Source organism: Papaver somniferum, chromosome 5 (assembly GCF_003573695.1).
Source record: "Papaver somniferum cultivar HN1 chromosome 5, ASM357369v1, whole genome shotgun sequence".
In the NCBI taxonomy this organism is placed as follows: domain Eukaryota; kingdom Viridiplantae; phylum Streptophyta; class Magnoliopsida; order Ranunculales; family Papaveraceae; genus Papaver; species Papaver somniferum.
In genome coordinates, this window is record NC_039362.1 from 209460496 (window position 1) to 209481962 (window position 21467).

General features: G+C 37.3%; 2 protein-coding genes and 1 pseudogene across 3 annotated transcripts; 2 read left to right on the forward strand and 1 right to left on the reverse strand.

Annotated features, from left to right (window-relative positions):
- The first annotated feature begins 675 nt into the window (after positions 1–675).
- On the forward strand, positions 676–5757 carry LOC113278529 (protein PARTING DANCERS-like). Of its 2 annotated transcripts, XR_003325553.1 has the most exons (10): positions 676–803; positions 2773–2897; positions 2974–3062; positions 3133–3228; positions 3307–3401; positions 3483–3523; positions 3611–3694; positions 4037–4198; positions 4883–5000; positions 5209–5757. XR_003325553.1 is itself a non-coding variant. In XM_026527349.1 (9 exons), exons 1-8 carry the CDS (start codon positions 737–739, stop codon positions 4184–4186), a joined length of 747 nt encoding a protein of 248 aa, XP_026383134.1. In that variant the 5' UTR covers positions 676–736; the 3' UTR covers positions 4187–4198; positions 4883–5171. The 2 variants fall into 2 exon arrangements, 1 of the variants encoding a protein (XP_026383134.1); XM_026527349.1 differs by lacking the exon at positions 5209–5757 and having other exon boundaries at positions 4883–5171.
- Positions 5758–6678: 921 nt separating this feature from the next.
- LOC113280670 (putative invertase inhibitor) lies at positions 6679–7252 on the reverse strand. The gene has a single exon (XM_026529268.1). It carries the CDS (start codon positions 7222–7224, stop codon positions 6679–6681), a length of 546 nt encoding a protein of 181 aa, XP_026385053.1. The 5' UTR covers positions 7225–7252.
- Positions 7253–18621: 11369 nt separating this feature from the next.
- LOC113280671 lies at positions 18622–21062 on the forward strand (annotated as a pseudogene).
- The last annotated feature ends 405 nt before the right edge of the window (positions 21063–21467 follow it).

Here is a 21467-nt window from a genome sequence, read left to right on the forward strand (position 1 = left end):
TGCAGTGGTATCCAAATTAGCGCATTTGGATACCAGAAGCGGAAGAAGCAAAACTATTTTGATTCACAAAAAGTCGACTTTTCTGCATCTAGAAATCATACTGAAATAATATTGCAAACTAACTTCTGACTTTTCGACTTTCAGAAGTTGAAAAGCAACTTCTGCGCGTACATCCAAATTTAACTATTTGCTTCTGATTTATGTTAAGCTGCTTTCGAGTTTCGAAGTTACTACTAGAAGTCAGAAGTATAGAAAAACTTGCTTTCGAAGTTTTGGATGTACATTCAGAAGTTGCTTTTCGACTTCTGGAAGTCAAAATGTCAGAAGTCAATTTGGCAATAATTTTTCAGAACGACTTATAGAAGCAGAAAATCAGCTTTTTATGAAGCAAAATAGTTTTGCTTTTAACTTCTACTTTTGGAGAAGCAGAAATCAGAAAAATCATTTGAAATTGTTGTCACAAATTATTTTTTAACTTTTCGACTTAATTAAGTCAAAAAGTCACTTCTTATCCGTAATCCATTCAAACACCCTTGAAATGAGATTGTCTCGTGACTCTCGTCCCGTCGTCCGACACTTTTAATAAAGAGAGCGGGAAATTTTGGATAGGGCATTTAGGTAATTTGGTTAAAAATCAAGCAAATAAAGACTGAAAAATTCCCCAAAGAGAAATGTGATAATTCTCTTTTGAAATCCGCTCCGATATTCAGTCTCTGGAAATACTTAGAAATCGATAATGGCGAATCTGAGACCAACTTACAGTAATTATCAACCTACAAACCCTTCAGATGCTCCTAGTCCAGGTAAAATTTGAGTTCGATTGTGCCTTTTTTTCTTTCTGATTTGTATTTGATTTGAAGATCCATTTATTTCTAAATTTTCGAATGAGGTTTGCGTAGATTCCGATTCGCGGTTTCTCGTTGCATGTTACTTACAGTGAGATTTAAAGAATCTAGATGATGAAAATCTTATTTATGTTTGCTTAGTCTCATTCAAATTTGATTCGAGAATCCTATTTGTTTGACGATTTTGTTTCAGATGGAAAGAGGAACGAATTTGAGAATTAGGTTTGCTTAGATTCCTACGAGTACAGACTGAAAATCATGTTAATAGTATATTAGATGATATGTAGTGTAGTGCGATTCTTATATTAGAGCTGGAGATTTACTTAGGACTATGCTTCTTTGGCTTTGATTCTGTAAGTAATTTTGAAATGAAAACGTAAAAGTATATATGTGCTTACTGAAAATTGATAATAGCTAAGAGCTTCTCCAATGGTGTTGTGTGTGTTTCCTAGGTGGAACCACAAACAAGACATCCTCATCCCAATGTTAACTTCAATTTAGGGTGAAAAAATTATTCATCTCCAATGGTGTTGGTTGTGACTTGTTTATAATTAAATGTAGATTTTATTTTTAGTAATTTTAAGATTTTATCAGAACTAAATATGGTTAATTAGTATATTGGAATGTATTTTAATTAAGAAAAGCTTACTAGGATAGCTTGACAATTTGACATTGTCAAGGTGAATGTCTAAAACTTGACATTCACCTTGACAATGTCTAACAAAAATTAAGTTATGTCATCTTCGCATTAATTTAAAAAATTGGGTTGGAGAAGAATTTTATGGAAAATGAATGTCTATCCTATGTGGACTTAGACATTTATCCTATTGGAGAAGCTCTAAGTAAAATTGACAAGCTGTTCGGTGAATGTCATAAACTTGTAAGGAGGATTATTTTTGCTTGGTTAACATTGAAAACTCAAGTGGTGAAAGTCTGTGGTCGGTTGGAGTTTGTTTTTTGTGTGAGCTCTGAAATGGAAACGATTATTTTTGTTTTATAGCCAGAGATGTACTTCAGATAGACAATGTAGTTGGTTTGTTGTTGATGTGCCGGAGTGACACTCGGGAAATGCTCTTTAAATTATCAATTTTGAGAAGTTGAACTAGGTTTGAGTCACAAATAAGAGTTACTGGTTATAATAATAATTACATAGTTTCTTTCATTCAAGTACTAGGGACTGGTGTTGAACATCTCTTATCTAACTTTATTATTCTGCATAAAGTATGACAAAGCAGCATAGACGGAATGTAGTTTATATGTAATCTTGGTGTATTACCTTATGAAACTACTTTAATCTAAGAACTAACGTTCTTTGAGTTGAGTATATTTTCGTTAAGCAAGTTAATGCTTTCCTGATTCGGATGCAAAATGCAATCGAAGGTCAGGTTCACTTGACAACCACTTTGATTCTTTATCTGGGACGTTCCACACTTTCATGTCGCTAAGAATGTGATTGCAGTAAGTATCTTAGAGCGTCCACAATCACGAGTATAAATGCCAAAATAAATGAAGCATAGTGGGGGGACCTTAAGTATCAAAAAGCTATAATGTTATGCCATATTTGGCAGGGCACAGATTAAAACTGCGCCTGATGATAGAACGTGACTTTAACTGACGCTTGGGCCATGCGTTGTTTTAAATAGCATATCATCAAAGGGTATTTATAAATACAAACGCTTGGGAAATATTCCATCGTGTCTGAATGAACATTTAAAATGCGCCTACCGAATAGGCAGATCTATAGAGTGCGTCTGGAATGAAAGCTAACTATAGTTTTCTTTCCATTGTGCGATTTGGCCTAAGACTAAACCTAAAAGCCAAATTTAGCTTTGCCATTTGTGATTGTGGACGCTCTTAGATTTCTATGGTTGAAGTACACTGTATCATTCTCGAGTGGACAAGACTAACTTTTTTTTCGTTTTAGCAGGAGTTGGTGGTGTGTGTATGATGCAAACCAAATGGAGAGATGAACAACATCCATCCCTCATTCATTCCATTTCCTCTTTCCTTGCAGACAATTCGTTCAAACTAAACTTTGTCCCTATCGGCCCCGTAGGTCCCCCTCTTTTATTTATCTATTTCTCAAGTTTAACTGGCTTAGCACTCACAAATGCAAATATCCTTGTAGGATTTCATATTTAACTGTGGAGGACTCTCAGTCGCATTCTTATTTCTCACAAAATGGGACTGCAACATCTCTTCCTCCATCTTTAGCAGGTAATCTGATCACTGAACATTGTTCCAGGCTTTCTTGCTTACGGTTGATTGATGTCAATTTGTTTCTCAGAGTGCAGAAGCTGAAGGGGCAGTTTGCGCATTTTTATGTCATTATCACCCTTCCGACCCAGGAACAAAATGACTCCTTCACTCGCTCCTACTTCAAGTAAGCTAAAAATGGTTGTAACTAATATGATCATTTATCGTATTGTCTGTACCTGAAGAACATGAGTTTTGAGCTTAGGTATGGTATGGAGCTTGGGAAACCAACTTTTGTGCCGGTTCAAGACTTGGAGATGGGATTTGAGAAGATTGTGAGAATTGCTCATTCTCGTGGAGGTACCAGCCAAATACATATACTATCTTTCTCAGATATTCTCCAATGAAAGTTTCTGCAATTGTTTTATACTTCTACTGCAGTTTGCAAGCGACAGGGTGTAATTGCCAAGATAAATGCCGAGGTCAGTTCATTGTTTGATGTTTGCTGGTTGTGTTACTCGTATAATTGAAAAGTATATCTGATAAATGTACTCATCTATTTTTACAAGAGGGAGCAATCAGTTCTAGTGATGGACCAGTTCGTCAAAGTGGTTACCTCAATACCCGGGATCAACAACCATGATGCTAATACGGTAATTACTTTGTTTGAATCTATTGCTCATTAACCTTTTTGTAGTGGAATCCACTATTCGACAACCAGGTCACTCCTAAATTGTTTTATTTATTGCGTCCATCATGGATTAAACTCGTCTTAGTTAGGAATTCTTTTTACTATCAAGCTTTCTGGATTCTGACTATATTCTACAATAGAATACCTCACTCTTGAAATGATGCCTCCTGGAGAGGTAACGGCAGTTTTCTGTGAACTTTATACCTCTACAATCTACATAATGAGGGCGCCCATATAATCTTGGTATATGACTATGCACATTATACTCTACTCCATGAGAAAATAACTGGTCTCCTTTTTTCAGCTCTATGCAGCAATTGGTTCTATACAAGCAATATCCCAGGCATCAAAAAGCCTAATTTTGGAGAAAACAGATCTTTCAGCAGAAAAGGCAGACACAATAACAAGATTTTTTAGGGATCCAAACTATTATCTAAGCGTCAAACTCAATTGACAGAAGGAACAGGTACAGAAAGAAAGAAAGAAAAACTTCATCTTTGAGTTTCTCTCTTCATTTGATTCTCTATTTCACTTTCACATTACTTGTTCAGTATTTCATTCTCACAGTCTCTAGTATGAGACTGATCTTGTTGGCCTTCTACCACTTTGCCTAAGTTAAGATTGGAAGAGGAAAGGAGAAGAGAGGTAGAAGGTAGCATTGTAGGAAGGAAGGCTGTCATAAGCAGTTAGGTGCACATACATAGTGTTTATGCTTTAAAGCTTTCCACTTGAAGTCGTACTACTTTGACAATTTTGTATAAGACTTACACTCAGATAGTCAGATTAGATACTTAGCTGAATGCTGTAGATTTATAGATTACAATGGAGACTATCTGTTGCAAGATCTCATATGGATCTGGACTGGATTATCTCCTTCTGCAGTCTATATCCAGTGGAGATAAGTCAGGTGAAAGGTGTTTTTGTTCCTTTTTACACAAATATGTACTGCTAGGAACAAACAGGTGTTTCAAAATCAGTATTTTCAGTGTTACGTGGTGGTTCAAAAGGCGTACACAAAGACGGCAGAATATCTAGTCACCTTAATCCTTCCAGTTCAGCAATTTCTCATTATGTGGTTAAACATATTGAGTGGTCCTGTCCAGATACAAGTTGAATATAGATGGTGCCGCTAATGAGTTTCTTGATGCAGGTACTGGGGGTGTCATCCGAGATGATTCACGGAAGTTTATTGCTGCCTTTGCAGAGTGCAAGCAACACGGCTGAGCTCTGCGCCATCCGAAAATGCAAAAGATCTAAACACACAAAAGGTGGAAGTAGCTAGTGACTCTTGTCTATATTACTAAACTTTGTAGTAATGAATGTGTAAATTCCTTGGTATGTTGCTAACATCCTGTATGATGCCTTATATTTAGCTAGTAACTTTCAGGATGTTTCTTTTTTTTTTGCATAACTATAGGGAAGCAAATTTTTTTGGGTGATGTATAGTTGCTGATACGGTAGTTGCTGCTTGGATAGGTAATCTCACCGGTGATCCACCGAATGATGATCTCAACGGTTGGGCCTTTCCTTGTTATGTAAGGCCCATGTATGTCACTTACCAAAAATAATCTTACCGCGTTTTGTTGCTGGTAAAAAAAGGAAACTACCACCGCGTTTCTTAATTCCCAAGAAACAATCCTAGTTGAACAAAATTTAGAAGCCTAATTTCTACAATTCCTTATATAAACTCCACCTTGTACATCTATCTATAAATAGCAATAGCTCTGTTTAAGTATTTCTATCACTTGCCATTACAACCTGAGTGCTACAGACAGTGTTCTTGTTCAAACATCAAAATATGGGTTGTAATGAAAGAAATATGGGTTGTAATGAAAGGGGGAAATCATCATCATCTTCCATTAACAATGTCGATCATAAGATTAGAAAGATTAGAAGGAAGAGTTTCAAGAACAGAATCAAAGGGTTTGAGAAGAAATTCTATGAGTTGAGAACACTCTGTGATGTTAAGGCTGCTGCAGTTGTTTATTCTGAATTCATGAATGGGGTTAAATCATTACCAGTGAACCCTAGAGAATTTGATGAGGTGGTGATGCTAAAGAAGTTTTATGATCAAAAGAACATGAAATCCAAGAATCAGAGATTCTGTAACTTCGATAATTTATCTACTGTGGAATCACTTGAAAGGATTGAGAGAGATTTAGAATCCAAGTTTAACATGATTTCCGAGAGAGAAAAGCAGTTAAAAGCAGGAGTGGCATCATCATCATCATCTTCAAATTGCTGCTATCAAGATGATGAGATGAAGAAGAATTTGGGGGTATCTACTAATTGCGAGTCTACTTCGTTGGCAGTAAGATCAGTTTATGAACATGGTTCTTCTTCTTCTGCTGATTTATATCAACAGCAACCCCAACCTTTGATTACTTTTGATCCTGCTGGGTTAACCACTACCACTGCTGCTGATAACATGTTTTGTGATTATGAGCCTAAATTCGCTGATATGATTGAGTTGGAGTTCCAGCGGTTGAATTGCAGCACCAGCTATATGGATATGATGATGAACACAACATGCCCTTTTGATGGACCAGAATTCGTTTTATGTTGAACGGTGCTGGCTGGCTTAATTGATGTTGAACTATATATTTAACTATGTTATCTATTTCTTGTATTCATGGAGGAGATAATTGATTTGTTATCATGTATCTGAATTCATTAAAAAATTTGTAATCTATCTCGTTGTAGTCATGGTGACAATTATTTGTTATTAGGATCCCACCTCCTTAATACATTATCTTCCTTCCCATGGTGTAATTTTCCCATTTCTTACTGCTTTGACCATTTTGTGTATAAGACTCGCATTTGAATGCTGTAGATAAAAATAGCTTATACTTATATTCAAGCCTTCTTATAAAATTAAGAGGTATATAATATTTCATATCATAAAAATAAAACTTAATTACACGCTTAAAAGAATAAAAAAGATCATCAGGCCATGTTAGTAATGGCAAGAGCGATTGCAGTTGTTTGAAAATAACTATCGTTCATCTTCGTCAACGGAGAAACCAAACCTGTCTCTTTAAACCCATCCTCGCAATTAGTCGAAGCGTCTATAGCTGCACTCATTCGGATATTAGCTTTGAAATAATCTCTAGCAATAAAAGCTTCGACAACCTTTTCTAAATCCGAAACAGCACTTGAGTACATTTCCAAGCAATCCTGCAAGTATTTGTTATCAGCTCGATTCTTATTCTTCTCCAACAAACTTTTGATACTAGAACTTATGGAATTTGCCTTCGATTTTGCTAATTCTGTTGAAATAATTCCAAGTTGTTGTATGTTGGCATTTCGGCTATTAGGATTCGCTTTAAAAGAACTCAAGCAGTAATGGTATTTTACATTTGGACTGCTTTTCGCCGCCTTGTTGCACGTAGATTCAGTTATGTCAGCAGCATTGACACCATGAGAGAAAATAAAGAGAAATAACAGATATGAGAAAGTGAGGTAGAGTAAAGAGAAAGTAGATAGCTTCATTTTTCTTTTTGGTTACAAATGAAGAACATAAGGTAGCTCAAATAGATGACCAAAGAATGTTGTTTTTTCTTAAGAATGAGATGACTTTGTTCCAACAATTAGTTTGCTATTTATAGTATATTTGAGTTTTGTGGCGGCTGCTATTTATAGTATGATTGTGTTTTTTTGGCGGCTGTTGTACTTTGTCGACTATGAATTTCTTAGCATATCCATGGCAGGACAAGTTGGAGTGTTGGACAACCCAACAAGTTGGAACAAAGTTTGATGCACGCTAGAGCAAGCAGCCATGTATAGCCTACCAAAATATTATCCTGGTTTTAAATACATTCCTCAAGTCATAATCAAATAAACCACTAGTCAACATTGGCAATTCTTAAAAATCTTATCTTGGTTTTAAATCAGCGGTCTCTTGCATATAATTGCGGACTAGCATTAACAAAGAAGGCTAACCAAAGGCGTCAAGTTTTGTGCTCTCTCGATGTTGCTTGAGCCGATCAGCCTAACTGATTTGTTTAGACCGAGCAACGAGCCATCAAAGGGTTTAATTTATCTGTTTGATGGCCATTAACAAGCTCCTTAGAGGAACTCCGATGGGCATGGAAAATCAAGCCATTTGCCCGTTATACATCTAGAGTGGGATTGGTATATCATTGAAACGAATGAACAACTCTCGAATAAAAGGTTTTGTTCACCAAGTCTCAGAGTAAGTCGATCGACTCAAACTGAGACGATCGGTTTTAACGTCACTGAGCGTCTCTCCCAGAGCCGAGACTCGGTTCCAACAGAGATGAGCATCGTCTCCTGCTGAGCCGACCGGTTCAGACTGAGCCGATAACGGCTAGTCCATTCAACGCTACCAATCCCTATCATATAAATTGAATCGAATTGAACTCCAAAACCACACCTTCCTTCTACACCAACAAATTTTCTGAGTAATGGTTCAAACGTATATTAATCCAGCGGAATTTACGATCGATGAACATTTGTCGCTTTGTCGAAACTACGTAGCTCTATATCCGGCTAGGGTGCAGAACGACGTGAAAATGGGTTAATGAGTATGAGTTATATCCACAAAATCCATGAAAACTTCTGCAATCATACCGGTAACCCCAATAACCGCAATGCGGATGGGTTGTTTTGTCGAATTGATGATATGATTAAAAAAAGAAGTTGGAGAATTCATAGCTTTGGTTCGGCTTGTTAATCGTTATCGATTTAGGGGTGAGACTAATGTTGATGTTATAAAGCAAGCTCGAGAGGAATGGCGAAGATGGAAAAGAAGAATTTTTTACTTATGAAGCTCATTACGCAATCTTAAAGAATTTTTTGATATCTCGTTTTGGTTATTGAAAAATACACATATTACTCGAGCAACATATTGATGTAGTTGTTTTAAATTTTAATCGTTGTCGATCATCTCAAATTAAGTTTTAATTTACTTTCTAGATATGTTAGTACTGATTACATGTAACGGTCACACAAGTAGATTAACTATACTTCAAAATCACAAATATTAAAATAAAACATAATTTTAACTATTCGGATCCGCTCCAATTCCACTTATACATTCCACCTTGAACCATACTTGCAAATTCTTGATTTGACCCTCCAGCTTGAGATCCTAGCTTGAGACCCTTCAGCAACATGTCCCCCACTCTGATTTCCAAACCATTGACATGTAGCACTGGAGAGCTATCGAAGTTTAATGATCTCCTATAATCTTAATAACCTTGGGGAAATTGTTTATTGGCCTGACAATACGGAGATTGTTGCACTGAGCGAATTGGAGACTGTTGTACTGGACGATACAGAGACTGTTTCCCAAGAGGTACTTGTGTTTCTCGCACTACTTCCTGGGAATATGGAATTGTCGTACACTGAGAAAAATTAGGAATGAAGTTCATCCTATCCCAAAATGTGCGCAACTATTGGAGGTTACGTACGGTTTCAATATCTCTTAACTCCATTTGGTTCAATTGTTTGATCAATTTTTTTAGGTTGCTGATGTGCCTGGATAAGAATTAAGACGCTCGAGACCTTGTGAGACAATAGGAAGAATTTGACACTTTCCGGCAATTAGCTAATCAGAACCATCCGATGAAGAAGAAGATCTGGTTTGTCGTCTTGATTGAGTCAACGAAGATGAAGCTCCCGATATAGGATAACTTGTGAAAGTTGGAATCACTGGTGGTGCATGTATTGGAGCATCCAATTTCGGTAATGCTCTACCGAATGCGAAAAAATCTTGACCATAGATGCTTAAAACTTTACTAAGAATTACCGACTTCATAACACTTTTGTACCATCTTTCGTAATGGTCTCCGTCACAACGGGTGAATTTAGTGTCATACCTTGACCAACATCTTGCCTTTAGATCAACATATTTCGACCCCTACACGGTAGGTATACGTGGAGGTTTATATGGCTCTCCAATTTGACCAACTGGCTGTCTAGCACATCTCTCCCCAAAAAAATAAACACCAACATTACTGACGGGACTATACAACACTATGCGCTGGAGTGAAAAGTCTATGCTCCTTCTGACAGTCACAGTGTTGTATTCTTCAAAATCCACATACGACCTCCAAATAACATTATATTTATTCCTAATCGACATTTGGGATTTCCACACATGAATGTTATCTCACTCATACTTTTGTTGTCTTGGTATCCGATTATCACATTCGTACCTTACTATCATTGGCCAATATTTCGTCGTGTAGTCAAGGCTTGGTACTAGAGCTGGCAAACGGGCGGGCCGGGGCTGGCTTGTTACGGGTTACAAGGGTTCGGGTTAACACGGGCCAAAACCTGCGGGTCGATATTCTTCACGGGTGGTCATTTCTTTAACCCGCGCCCGTAACGGGTAAAGCTTGCGGGTTCACGGGTTACCCGGCTTGTTTAGTTAAAATCAAAATCAAAATTAAAGATCAATTTTAATTAAAAATAAAATGAGTACAGATTACATCTTTTTGCAATTGCAACATCTAAAACAGTAAACCTAGTTTACTCCAGAAGCGAAATTAAATCTTAGTTTTAAAGGAAGACAACAATGGGGCTTTCTAATCATTCATCTAATCCCCAACTTCAACAACATTCCACTTTAATTTCATTCATAGATCCAAGACCAACTCTTTCTTCCCTGTTTTTTCTTTCTACAATACAATCACAATCTCTTCCAATTCCTCCCTTCAATTCACCAACAACAAAATTCAAAAAAAATTCACCAAAATTGAACAGAAATAGACAGTGAATCAGTGATTTGCAAAAATTGAAACCTTGAGAAACTTACTCTTTAGCACCCTTTTTTTTTCTGACAACAAAAACCACAACAAAAATCAAAACCTAGAAAAAAAAATCAATTTGAAACTAAAATTGAAAAAGAGGGGTCAAAATTAGGGCATACCCTTTTAACATTCTCTTCTTTTATCTTCTCAAATCTCAATTAAATGCAACAACACATTAAATCAAATGAATCAGATCAAATCCTCGAAAACTAACCAAACCCCTAAACAATAAGCAAACCAGATCCCCAAATCAAACTACCGATCTAACAGGATTACGGGAACTTCTTCTTCTTCAATTTCTGGCTCTTCATTCTTAACCTTTATAGTAGCTCTCTTTGTGTTCTTCACTGCATGTTTCCTCTTCTTCACCTTCTTCTCAATTTATGGATTATTTTCTGGTTTTAAGTAACCAAATACCACCAGCAACAAACCCATCTAAACTTCGATTACAGCCACTAGATTTATATCCAGTGAATCATTGAATCATTCGCATCTTTTCTTCAGCAACACACGAGAAAGGACAAAAGAAATATTCTCTTCTTATCAATTAATTCGACCAACAAGAAAAGAAATATAGCAACAACAGCTGATACTTAATCAACAGCCGAAGAAATGATGGAGGTGGTGAGGAGGCGCAGTCGCAGAAGAAGATAATATGGGGAGAAGAAAGAAAAGAAAGAGAAAGAAGAAATGAAAAGATATCTCGGATTTTTGATGTTTTTATACCTTAAACGTAGGGATATGATTAACCCTAGATAATCCAACGGCGATAATGAAATGTAATTTATTAATTATTATTATACACGGGTTAACAGGTTTACCCGCGGGTTTACGGGTCGGGCACGGGTTAACCCGTTTTCCCACAAGCCACCAATTCTCTTACCCGAACCCGGCTTGTTTATAACCCAGCCAAGCCGGGTTCGGGTTTTCACGGGCCGGGCACGGGTTAATCCGCGGGTTTCGGCTTGTTTGCCAGCTCTACTTGGTACACCAATGTTGAAACATGCATACCACCAAACCTGGAGTAAAAAAAATATAAAGGAAAGTGAACTATATCTAGTCTAAGAAATGTATTGGCGTATTGTACTTGCTAGATGTTTATACACTGATATAAAGCTAAAGGAATGTATTGGCGCATTTACCTCAAGGATGCCCCCAACAACCTTCAATATTTGTCCCCCCATAGCATGCGAGACCGAGAAAATGTACAACTCGACTAATATAGCGGACCCCGGTTCACTATATTGTTGCACCTTGACTCATGAACAAGCCTAATGGTTCACGAGTCGTCGTACCAACTGTCCCAGTAGATTTTAGCAGATGCTCAAAGACTTATTTTTTTAAATATATTGAACATTGCTAGAACTCTCTCAAACACTTCTAAGACTTCATTGATCAGTCAAATGCTTATGTGTGTGCATGATTAAATTCTTAGGTGTATAAATGAACATCAAATTGCTTTAATTTCTTTGCCTACTTTCCAAACTGAACAATCATTATACATGGTTCCAGAACCGGTTCCTAGTATATATTCTTCTATTGTATTTTCAAGACCTAAAATCTTAACTTGAACTCTAGGAAACTCCTGGTCTTTGAAAACTATAAATAGATATGCTATTGCAACTGGGAAAATCAATCCCTGACACTTTGTGTCTAGTTGATTCTAGAGTAGACCTAGGTTTCCTCTGAGAAACATAATTAGGTATACGACTAAAAGTCCTCGCTTTGAGGATTCATGAAGCCAGGTCCGACTATATTTACCTTAATAGTTCGTGTATCCTGATTTTGCTTTTCTGTTATCGAGGTTTTTGTAATCTATTTCTGACAAGATAGATTGTAATCACAAAGTTCTTTTCATCTCAAATTTTGTGATTCCTCAAGATAGATATATCATAAAACTGATCTTGATTAATCTTTTGAAGATTGTTCTTGAGGTGGTTAAGAATCTAGGCTGCTCTTCGGGAGTCGTAAGTTGCAGATTTGTGAGGTTTGCTAGCTTTTCTATTGTAAAGAGATTTCCTCACCTTGATCTTTGATTTAAATAGAAATCAAATATGCATATCTGTTAGAGGCATATTTGTACCAAAAGTCTTCACTTCGGCTGAAGAAACTCTTAGGATATAAAGGACGTCAGCTAAGGGAATCGATTGCATAGAGCCTTGTGATGTTCAAGAGATGTAAGGAGCGCGACTGTAAATGAATCGCTAGTAGGGTGGATTCGGTGTCAACTACATTCCAATCCGAAGTCTGATAGTAGGCTAGTTTTTATAGCGTCTTAATACAGTTTGGTGTTCAAATCTGGATGAGGTCCTGGGGTTTTTAAGTGTTGTGGTTTCCTCGTTAACAAACCTTCTGGCGTCTTGTATCTTTTCTTTCCGCATTATATTTTTTATCTTTATAATTGGATTTACACAAGTTGTACATATTCAATCTTAGTCTATACGTCCATCTAATTGTAATTAATTATGAGACTCATTTCTTATAGAATTCATATATTCAAAGATAGATAACAAGTTTAATTACTTGACAGAATTTTGATTGGATTATTTGGATACGACTAGATTAATCTTGGATATTGATTTTTGATATCGTCCAAGTACTCTTCTTAACAATCAGGTTCACGGAATCTTGTCTATATACATACTGATTGATAAGTGGGTTAGAGATATAAACTTTATATACATATTTTCAAGGATCATTCAGTTGATCTACTGCAATTGTATTAGGTTTTATCCATACAGGTTGTCGAATGAAAAATTTGGTGGTCTACTTGGTACCCCTGCATTTTCAAAATCCTTAATGTCGAACCCCCCCTTCATCATAATGTAAGCTGATAGTGTTCCAACTAATGGGGTTATGCTTCTTACCACTGTCGGATCCATACCACAAGAATCTCTTAAAATGGTGTTCAATTTTTAAACGTCCTTGAAAACAGAGATGTGAGATTTCTCACTTCTACTAACCTTTTAAGGGTCAGTAGCTTTTATCTCCAGTCCCTGAGAATATGAGTTTGAAGAACTTGACTTATTCACTAAATGAGCTCTAATAGAACTGCTTGTAGAAGTATCAACTTGAATTATGGGTGTTTTGGTATCACAGGCAACAGAAACAATCCAACTATTAGGTTTATGAGCAATGTCAGACAAAACTCTAGCAGAATCATCTGGGACCAAAACTTGAAACATATTGCTACTTTAACAGGTTTACTCTTTTTCAATATGAATGCATGTATCCTCACTATCACTCATAATAGTAGCAGAGTCATCTTCACACCCACCCTCAATAATCACATCCTCCTTCATTACTAGACCTCTGGCTTTTTAACTAGTATTTTTAGGGTTCTTGACAACCCAAACTTCTTTGTCTTGTTGCTTCTGAGATTACATAGAATTTGCAGCAGTAGTTGCGTTTTCCATCTTTAACATAGAGCAAGAAGCTTGAGTATACCCAGATATATGGCAGTGCATACACCTTGGTGTTTCCCAAGAGTACTCAACTTCAACATTAAACCTCTTTTTACCATCAATCACCACAGGAAATAGTAGCAGGAAAATCAAACACAACATTTATTTTCTCACATACACAAGCATAACTCATTCTAGCTCTATTGAGAGTCTGATGATCCATCATAATAGGCCTGCAAATAACTAGCAATTTTACTCAAACCCTCATTATCCCAGAAATGTAATGGAACTTTCTAAACTTCATCTAAATGGGAATGCATTTCAGCTCCGCAATTTTACTTTCAATATCAGGATGCCAAGGCTGGACAATAAATAAATGATTTGAGATATACATAGAACCATGTTCAAACACAAAACATCTATCAGCTTCATCATGAAAATCAAAAATAAAAGAAGATTCACCATGAATAGTAAGATTAAGATTACCCTTAAGCCTCCAAGCTCGCTCAACAACACGTTTAACCAAATTATAAGGTAATCTCTTACCTACAAACACATGCACCACTACATTCTCGCATCTCTTGATCTTAACTTCAAGATCCGAAGAATTAACAAAAACCACTCTTTCATCATCCACCATAGAAGTAGGTTCGAAGACATGCTTGTAGCACCAAAAAATCCCCTTCTTCACCGGAAACAGAGATGAAGACCAGTTATTCTCAGAAAACCAGGAATGGAAAAGTGATAACTAACCAGAGGATTCTCAGAATTAAAACCACCAAGAAAAACTCTAGAAGAGTGAGGAAAATCATTCACTTCTCTCACCAAAGAGTCATCTACCATTTGAGAGGCATAGGGTAACGGTGGAAAAAGTGGTGGAGAAAGTCTACATACTGTTGGAAAAAATTGGGTTTCACAAAGGATGAATGAATCAGAGAAGAAAGTGTTGCACTCCAAAACTTTCAAGGCTTGTATAAATTTCTTTTAGACAAATATTTCTACCCTCCCAATAACAATTGGCGATTACAACAGGTATGCGAAATATTGCCTTCAGGATACAATGAAAGCCCTGCAACGAAAACTGAATTCAAGGTTTGTACCCCTTGATTCAATCAAGAACACACAAAGAGATTTCTGATTTCTGATGATGCTTTTTGAAACAGAGAAAACAGATTGATTTTTCTTATATGTTAAACGAAACTGGGAGAAGCTATTTATAAAGGGTTTTGCACCTGTTGGGAATAGGTTTTTATTCGCCAACAGGTTTCTATTCACGAAAACGTCAGGTTCCTTCATCAACAGACATCAATGGTGTCTTTTGGATTCGAAATTTTCGAACAGGCTTTTATCGGCCAAATAAAACCGTCAGTTCAAAAAATTCTTCCGGGGGCGTTGCCCCCTTGAAACCCCCACCAGGGGCGGTCTCCCCTGGACCCCCACGACCTGACCTGTCAGGTCGACCACAGCCTGGGGGGCGATGCCCCCCAGGACCCCACTTTGGTTAGCGGCGTTGAAAATATTCCAACATTCTCCCCCTATTTTCAAAAACCATAAAACAAAGTTAAAACTTTTAAATCAGAGTGACTGCATCACCGAAGTGACTGCCTACGTACCCGAGTGGGATCAAGCCAACGTAGTTCAAGCACAATTGAGACTAAGCATCATCGTTGAAATCAACACATAAATGATAGGTATCTTTTGGATTTGAACCTTCACTTAGTGTAAGAAACTCAAAGCCTTATCGAGGTTCTATGGTGAAACCAGTCTTGAACCAAGTACCCCTTATGATAAAACCGGAGTCTCCACATATTGATTTCATAAAATCATGTGTTCTGTAGCCAAGCACGTTAATGGCCATGTGCTTATATCCTTGTTCATGAGTCTTCTTTAGAGAACGGTCTTCTTCTCTTAGGAAACGGCCTTATTTCCATACTCATATAGGTAAGTCTCGAAGGTGTTTCTGCGATACACCTTTTACTAATCATAGACTCATTAAGGATTTACATCCATCCTATTTTCTTGCAGAAACCAGCACTAATAAGAAATGGGAAGTTTTTATATTAGTGCTCCATAATCCACATCCATAACTTGTTGGTACCACATTGAACCTTGTTTATCCTTTTCAAAACATAGGTTGGGTTTCTGCTATGGGAGATCAAACTTCCTTCACAGACCTTAGTCCCATTTCTTTCCTTTTTATTGAAACCACTGAACTTGGTAGACTTTTCGTAAATGGGTCTGCCAAATTTCTCTTTGATTCAATAAAGTTAACCGTAACTACTCCCCTCTTGAGTAGTTGCCTAACCATGTAGTGTCTAAGACTTGCATGTCTAGACTTTCCATTATAAGTCTTATTAGAGACATTATAGATTGTAGCTTGATTATCACAATTAATCAAGACCGCCGGAGTTGGCTTCTTCCAAAAAGGAATTTCCATAAGTAGGTTTCTAAGCCAATCTGCCTCCTTACATGCATCAGTTAAAGCTATCAATTCTGACAACATTGTTGAATCAGAGATACAAGTCTGCTTCTTGGAACTCCAAGACACAGCAGCACCCCCTAATGTAAAAATCCATCCAGAAGTTGACTTGGAATTTGATTCTACATTGTTCCAGTTAGCATCGCTGTACCCCTCTAGTGCAGCGGGATAGCCTTGGTAATGCAAACCAAAATTTATTGTTCCTTTCAAGTAAGCCATAACTCTTGAAACTGCTTTCCAGTGTTCATATCCTGGATTACTTGAGAAACGACATAATATTCCCACGGCTGGGCGATGCCCCCCAGAACCCCACTTTGGTTAGCGGCGTTGAAAATATTCCAACACATACCACCTGACGGAGGAGAACGACACAACCACCAAAAAAAGATAAAATAACATATGAACCTACCATCAATTATATTTCGCACCAAGAAAAGAGTAGTAATGAGAAAGATTCTCTCGACTTCTCTCTGCTCACCTGCTCAATTCATTTACATTTGACTTTGGTCAAGAAAAGAGTAGCAGTGAGAAAGAGTCTCTCTACTTCTCTCTCCTCACGTGCTCAATTCATTTACATTTGACTTTGGTCAGCACTTGGTTCTATCCTTAGCTTCCTCACCACTTGACTGTGATTCTTCCGTTTTAATAGGATTTTTTCTTTTTGCTTTTTCTTTATATGTCAGTTGCGACATATATTGTGCACACTATTTTAGATTAAAGAAAATTAAAAATGGTCAAAATAATTACTATTTTGGCTGTAAATGTGCATGTTGAATTCTTGATGATACAAATTATAAGCGAAATGAAAAGTACAATTATAGGTAATAGAAAATAAAGTCAAGAAGAAGTTGTTAGTCAGTAAGTAAAACAGATTCCGGAAATGGCACTGACCCTTTTAACTCTTTCTTTGCTGTACGTCCTATGCCTCCGCTTAATAAGCATGCCAACTCTTTACTATGAACCCGCAATCAAAGCCGATACAACCAACTCACGCCTTTATAACGAGAGAGAGAGAGAAGCTGCTGCGTAGTGTTTTATTTGTTTTCTATTTTATCTTTTCATTTCTTTGGCAATTAAGTAATTTCTTCCACATTTATACTCCATGCATACAATAATCACCGTACAGTGATGAGTTAATTAGAAGAAAATCACAGACATAACGACGGAGAGAAATGTGTGTGTGCATATTTCACCATCAAACACGTGTATGTAGGAAGACACGTGGAGAGCATACGGACCAAGCCATCAAAACATGATGACACACGCCCACAGCCAAGAAGCCCATCCCGTGGACGTCGGATCTTTGCTCGAACAAATCCAAGGGCAGAAGATAAGAGATGTATCAAAAACACGATGTACTGCGGAGCACCAAATAACTCCCGAAGAGTTACTTTATCTCATCCCCAAAAGAAGCCAAGATCAACGGTGAAGAAAAGGTCGACTGACATGGACGTGACAGGGCAGAAGACACTTGTCTGACACGAGCAGGCGCCTCAACCACCCGCATTAAACACTCTGAGCAGTGTACGTGTCGATCAGCCCGTGGAACGAACGAGGATGACTCTGCGTGATCAAGCAATGAACGAAGACCTCCGCGTGATGGACACAAAGCACAAGAAGATAAGGTTCCAAAGGCCCTCAGAAATGGGTCCCACACTCTAGCCCTATAAATACCCCCTCTCCACCAAGAGTGAGGGGATCGGAAAAAAGAGTGGAGAAAAGAGAGAGAAGAATTGTAAGTGTAAGTTTATCTTTTACAATTCACAAACCAATGTAGACTCCAAAGTCATTCGACTACCTCTGTAATCATCAATGCATAGTGAAAACGACAACCCCGTGGATGTAGGCCTTAGTGCTGAACCACGTAAATCCGAGTCTTATTTACATTTCAGTACTATACATTCATTTGATACTCCACGGATTTTACTTTTGTACTACGTTTTCTTTATCTTCCTCTATGTGAACGCTTCTAGTGATGATATTAGATGAGGCTATGATAAACCCGAAGGTTTTGAGCCAAGGAATCAGTAGTCATTTCATCAGTTCGAGTGGGCACATAGAGTGCGAACATTGTTTGTGAACATATAGATGCCTTCATGATTTACGTGTTCACAAGAAAGATATGTTGCCATCAATTGCTTTGCCGTCATCTTTTCATTCCTCTCGTGAAGTAAAACAAGGTATGAATTATGATATAATGTAGTTTGATTCTTTTTATTGATCGCTCATGAATTGGGAAGACAGTAGTGATGATGCTATATCGGCAGGTTCACTGTCTAGGGATGTAACGATATTGAGAAAAACGACTCAAAGAAGATGTAAGTTTCCTTTTTCTATTAATCAAGTCAATTACTGTATCGTCTTGACTCTTAATCAACAATGGTATGCATCACAAAAAGAAGCTGAATATTTGCTCACAACATGAATGGTAAGAGATTCTTTCGGGAATTTTGTTAAGAAATTTCCTTGCTAATAGCATTAGTTTTTAGAGGATTTTTATCATAAAGAAGGATATTTTGGGCATTACAATCACTTTTATACTGATTTGATCTATCTGGAGATAAGAACTTCGCCGCATGTCTGGAGATAAGATCTTTATGCGGTTTATCTCCGTCCGACCTGGTACTTGCTCCTGGAAAAGGGCTCTGATTTCTTGATCTATCTATCTATTATATATCGATATATGTTTAATGCTATCTTGGGATATCACAATTGTGTAGGTCTATATGTACCAATAATTCCAACGCAAGTGAAGCTTTCATACAGTAGTCAAAATCAAGCTTTCGCGGCCTTAACAGCAAGTAAGTTGAACAAACCACTGTTCAACAGTAAAAGTCCAGGAACAAGGTGCAGTAGCTCTACAATACTAAAGCCGGAGTATGCAACACCAGAAGATGATCATCATTCAACAACTAGCATACCAAAGCAACTAAATGCACTCTTCAGATTTACGCGTCCTCACATAATAATTGGCACCGTACGTTAGTTCCTCCTCATCACTTGCATATGGAATTTGTAGTAGTCTTTAAACTCATTTTGCAAGAGTAAAGATGATCTTTTTGCAGGTTGTAGGAATCATCTCAGTTTCTCTTCTTCCAATAGAAACAGTGTCCGATTTGTCCCCGATCTTTTTCATGGGAGTAGTAAAGGTATGAGGAGGCATCTTTACATAATTTAGATATATATTGGTCTCAGTTACTCAATTTTTATTCTTTCTATGACGTTTTCTTAGGCCTTGATACCAGCATTACTGATGAACATTTATGTGGTGGGACTGAATCAATTGTTTGATGTTGAAATCGATAAGGTATACATTGCGCCAAAAATAGTACATATGTCTTCTTAGTCTGAGTTACCAATTGCTTCTGGTGATTTATCTATGGCCACTGGCATAGCAATTGTATCCACCTCTTCTCTTATGGTACGCATCATGCATGTCAAAACTGTTGTTTCGTTTTAACTATCAAATTCTTACCATTAATCCGTTCTTTAACTGCAGAGTTTGGCAATGGGATTGACGTTTCAGTCTCCACCATTATTATGTGCTCTTATCATTAGCTTTTTGCTTGGAAGTGTATATTCAATTGAAGTGCGTAGTGTTTAATATCACCCTTTAAGCTCACAAATACATGATCCTACGTACGTGCTATCCAATATGTTTGTCCAGTGATGTTGTTGTATTTTTCCCGTTACCAGCTTCCCTTCCTTCGATGGAAAAAGCATGCGTTTCTTGCAGCAACATGCATCTTATCTGTGAGGGCTCTTGTTGTACAACTCGCTTTTTTCCTCCATATGCAGGTATCTTATGCACACTTTCCAATCGTTTCTACAAGGAAAAATAAACAAATCTTCGGTTTTTAATTCGGACAGTAAAGTTATAGTTGTTGCATAATTGATGAAAAAGTGATTGCGTACACCTACAGAAATATGTACTTGGGAAGCCAACAGTAACCACAAGATCATTGGTATTTGCAACGGTTTTCATGTGCTTCTTCTCAGCTGTAATTGCACTATTTAAGGTCAAGTGCCTAAACCATAGAACAATTTATAAGCAATTGATAGTAGTTCAAGCGCGTCGTACTAATTTATTTGGTCCAACAGGATATACCTGATGTGGATGGAGATAGAGATTTCGGCATTCAGTCCTTCAGTGTCAGCCTAGGGCAAGAAAAGGTACCAGAAATATATCTGCGAGTATCTTGCGACTACGTGCTGCTAACCCTTGATGCACAACAGGTTTTCTGGCTTTGTGTGAATATGCTGTTGGTTGCATATGGTGCTGCCATCGTGGTAGGAGCCACTTCATCGTTCACAATCAGCAAAATTCTCACTGTACGTACTTCTAGCTGTACAATATGCTCTTTTTTTTGGTGTGGTATGATTTACTATTGACACTATCATGATATACATTCTGCAAAACAGGTACTGGGCCATTTCATACTTGGCTCCTTTCTGTGGCTTCGTGCACGGCATGTCGATCTTACCAGTAAAGCAGATATAACATCTTTTTATATGTTCATTTGGAAGGTTTCATACTTGACCTTATAACAAAAAGAAATGCATACGAGTAACCTAAGATTATTGTATACTAATATGCTCAAAAATGTTGTTTTCATATATATGCAGCTATTTTACATGGAGTACCTTCTGATCCCTTTAGTTCGCTGATAAGAAACGTCCACATTTTCATACAATTTTTGAAGGCAGGATCGTGATTCCTATCCACAAGTTCCTTAATCCACCTCGCATTCGAATGGAAGACCTTTCATGATTGCTGACTTTCTGTTCAGCAGGTTGATCAAGATAGATAGATTTCCTGCAAGTTGAAGATATCATATATTCCTCGGCAGCATAGTAAGAACTAGGAATTACTGGTTAATCCTAAACTTGAGTATCCGTTTAATGACTAGTCCACCCATAAAACTGATTTAACCGCTAGTCCAAATTCATGATTTTGGACTAAAAATATTAATCCCTGATCCATTACACGTGCGAATAATATAAACCGCATTTTCTAAAAGGCATAACTACCCCTCCTTGGGATAATAGCAGATCAGATTATGTTTATCGTCT

Coding starts and splice junctions, on each gene's coding strand:
- LOC113278529 (XM_026527349.1), top strand. CDS start 737: ATGGCGAATCTGAGACCAACTTACAGTAATTATCAACCTACAAACCCT. Junction 3,063..3,132: donor TCTTCCTCCATCTTTAGCAG/GTAATCTGATCA, acceptor TTTGTTTCTCAG/AGTGCAGAAGCTGAAGGGGC. Junction 3,402..3,482: donor AATTGCTCATTCTCGTGGAG/GTACCAGCCAAA, acceptor CTTCTACTGCAG/TTTGCAAGCGACAGGGTGTA.
- LOC113280670 (XM_026529268.1), bottom strand. CDS start 7,224: ATGAAGCTATCTACTTTCTCTTTACTCTACCTCACTTTCTCATATCTG.